Source organism: Belonocnema kinseyi, chromosome 3 (genome assembly GCF_010883055.1).
Source record: "Belonocnema kinseyi isolate 2016_QV_RU_SX_M_011 chromosome 3, B_treatae_v1, whole genome shotgun sequence".
NCBI lineage: Eukaryota > Metazoa > Arthropoda > Insecta > Hymenoptera > Cynipidae > Belonocnema > Belonocnema kinseyi.
In genome coordinates, this window is record NC_046659.1 from 37,570,316 (window position 1) to 37,574,085 (window position 3,770).

The 3,770-nt window shown below is 32.1% G+C and overlaps 1 protein-coding gene across 3 annotated transcripts in view; it reads left to right on the forward strand.

Moving 5' to 3' along the window:
* The window catches only part of LOC117169023 (syntaxin-17), a 21,507-nt gene extending 20,163 nt beyond the window's left edge, over nucleotides 1-1,344 (forward strand). For 2 of the 3 annotated variants that reach the window (XM_033355079.1, XM_033355080.1), the window contains exon 5: nucleotides 475-1,344. In XM_033355079.1, the coding sequence (XP_033210970.1) occupies nucleotides 475-626 (152 nt within the window). In that variant the 3' untranslated portion in view covers nucleotides 627-1,344. The remainder of the gene's footprint in view (nucleotides 1-474) is intronic. The other variant, XR_004466601.1, reaches the window with a different exon arrangement.
* Nucleotides 1,345-3,770: the final 2,426 nt, after the last annotated feature.

Sequence of the window (3,770 nt, forward strand, 5' to 3'; positions counted from 1 at the left end):
ATCGACCTAAAAGGAGAGTATGTTGAAAAATAAAACCGACTTTGGCCAAAAAAACGTCTCCGTGTTTCATTTTTCAGGGACTTATCAGACTGCCTAGTAAGAGAGCCCGAAAATCGCGATTGGTGCCAAAGAAGAGCAAAAAAAGCTCAAAATTCTGACATGCTTACATTTAGTTTGAGTGTATATTTTATTTTAAGGGTTGCTTTTAAAAGAAAGAGGTTGTTTATTCGAAATTAGTTTTTGTAGTTTTTGAGAGCTCCAAATTTTGGCGCGGTTGATTTTTTTAGTTCTTACAATTTTCTGTAGTGGAGGTGCCGTCGGCCAACACCTGCACGCAAAAGTCGGTTTTTTGAGAAAACTAAACAAGCCCAAAAATGGGCATTGTTGTCCAAAAAGCCCAAAATTATTGCATAACAAAATACAAATTTCTTTGTGGAGGCGCTACCGAAAAACATCCTAAAATTTTTGTTTCAGGTTATACAGGCGGTGCCTTTTTGAAGAAAAGTCATATCAGTAGCACAGAGTCGCCAGGAATTAAATCAGTAACTATGTTAGGCGAAGGACAGCATTCACTAGATTCTGCACTTCAACAGGAAGAATCTAAAAACTCTAAAAAGCACTTGTGAAATTTGTCGAATGTAGACTACATGTCGAAGTAACAATTTTCCTGCTATGTTATTTAGCGATTCTTTGCTTTCAATGAATTATTATTTCTAGCAGTAATTTATTGAAAGTACTCAGTCATTTATGTCTGGCAGATTTTCTTTAAGCATTAAGGAATAATTCCGAATGCTGATCATTGTTTTTCATAATAATGTACGTGTGATGTATCTGCCTAAAAGTAGTAAAATACAATGTTGTAAATAAGTTTTGTTACCATCAATGCTGACGTATTCAGGGAATTTATTTTGGAACACTATTTTCTAACTTCTTTGGGATTTATTAATACGCAGTTTTGATGTTAATAAAGAGTCAAATATTTTTTATGGGAAATGTTTAGTTTAATTGAACATTATTTTTTTAATAGACATTTAATTATCAGTTTTTAAAAATGAAAACAACACATGGTGGAGAGATTTTGTAAATTTATGTTTTTAGGATTTTCTTTTCCCCTTTTTAAGCAAATTTGTTGTTGACTGTTTTATGCTCTTTTATCTCGACAAGAGAATTCCACACAGGATTTTTTCGGGTAATCTTGCTATCGTTAAAATAAAAGTGCGTCCGCACATTTTCTGCTACGGGAGTTGTTGGGGATATCTTGTCGACATTAAAATGTAATTCTATCCTCAAATTTTCTGTTATGATAAATATTATGGAAATAATAATTGCAATATTGATTCTTCAGAATAATATGTCATTCCATAAGAAAAGGTAGCACTGTGGTCGATCGCAGTTTAGGAGATATTTGCGGTTTTTTTAAACACAGGTCTAAATTATCTTTTTGGGGGGTTTTATGGGAAATCATACTTTAATCTATGCTCTGTCTGTTTACATTATACTCATGTCCCGAAAGTGACTGAAGGTGGACAATTTTTATATTTTAATTGAAAATTTAACACGTGCTCTTATGGCACTAGCCAAATTAGGATGCGTTTTTCTCGAAAAGTTGGCTTACGAAATTCTAACTTCAAAAGTGCCTTGGGCACTTTTACCATAGGGGGTTCGTTCTGGGTTTAAAATATCAGGGACTTATCCGGCCATTTGCAACTGTATACAACTTGATGCCGACAAAAGGGTAACTTTTCTTGTGGAAATACGTATTATGATTGCAATAGTAATTCACAATTTAAATTAGAACAAAATTTGAAACATCGATATTTCATGGCCATTTAAAGTTTTTTGATTAAAAACTTCAAAGTTGTATGCTTAAATAATTTAAAAAAAAAGCATTAAAACAAGTTTTCATACGGAGTAAATTACTTTACGACTAAAACTGTTTTTTAATAATCGATAACTTTTGAAAACATCAATGCTTTACACAAACTGTAATTCATTATTAGCCCATACACATATATGTGATTATTTAATTTTGTTGTTATAAAAAGTTAAAGTTTACATATAAATTTAATTATAAAGATCTCTTATTAACTATTTAGACTGTTTTATTATTTATATGCATCAATAGAACTATAAACTAAAGTTCTGTACGATTCTGCCATTACTTCTATCAATTTGTTTTAAAATTGGTCACTTTAAACATATAAGCGAAATTCTATAAACATTTAAAATAAATGTTCAAATGTTAAAATTAAGCTCTGGTCCATTCACTTCAACACAAAAAGTACAAATGAAATTTGTTTAGTTAATATTAAATCTGAGCGATTAATGATATGCTTATGAGTATATTACAGATACCAGTTAAGAAAATTAAGTTAAAATTTAAAACTTGAAAATATGAATTTCGTGATTATATGATTTTGTATGCCAAAGTGGCAATATATATATCTGGGTCTATCCGGGACACGGAATCAGACATTAATTTTATTTACAAAGTCAAAACGATTATCTACCCAGGGCTATCCGGGATCTATTTGGTAGTTTACCATTGAAAAAATAAACAAGTTTCACAGTGTATGTTTATCTGGGTCTATTTGGGACATGAATAAAAAAATGTATTTCCTCTAAATTCAAAAGAAACGTCCATACGGGTTTATCCAGGACCTATCTGAGAGTTTGACTTTGAAAAAAAGAAACGAAGTCCTACAATGTATGTTTATCCGTATCAATCCGGGACCTATTCGGGACACGAAAACAAAAATAGATTTTCTCTAAATTTAAAAGAAACGTCTGCATGGGTCAATCCGGAACCTATTTGGGAGATTACAGTTGAAAAAAAACAAGTCCTACAGTGTATATTTATCCGAGTCTATTCAGAATCTATTTGGGACACCGAAACAAAAATTGATTTCCTCTAAATTAAAAAGAAGCGTATATTTGGGTCTATCTAGGAGATTACCGTTGAAAAAAGAAACAACTACAGTAATAAATTTAATGCGCTCACGATAATTCAGAGTATATAATAATGAGAAATAACATTCCACCCAGACCGATCGTCAGAGCAAAAAACTCACCAACTTACAACCTAGCACGCTTCCTCGTTACAGATATAAATCCTTTTACAGATTCACATTCAATCCCAAGATATCGTAGTAAGGTTCGACATAGCATCTCTCTTTACGAAAGAATAAATTTCTGATACAATTGATATTATTAAATCTTTTACAAACTTCCCTTCCGAGCTCATACATTTGATAGAACACTGTCTCAATAATACTCACTTTTCTTTCAATAATCAATTCTACGAACAAACCTCAGGAGCAGCAATGGGATCCCCAATCTCACTTGTAATAGCCAACATCTTGGTGGAACATCTAGAAAGTAACATTTTCAACAAATCCAAGCTTAAACCGGAATTTTGGTTCCGTTACATTGATGACACTTTTGTCATCTGGCGACGTGGACCAAATGAACTAAACACGTTTTTCGATTTTAACAATCGATTACATCCGAATATCCAGTTCACCATGGAAATTTAACAAAACGGAAAATTTCCTTTCTTGGACGTACTACGAGGGTAGTTCAATAAGTTCTTAGAATGAAGTATAAAAACAATTTTTTTGGTGTAATTTTTTTTTTATTTTTCAACATAATCTCCTTGGAGCACTATGCACTTGGTCAATCGCTTTTCAAGTTTTTTTAATCCTTCAGAAAAGTGCGTTTTCGGAAGTTCCTCAAAGTAAGCACTTACAGAGGCAATGACGTCTTCGTTG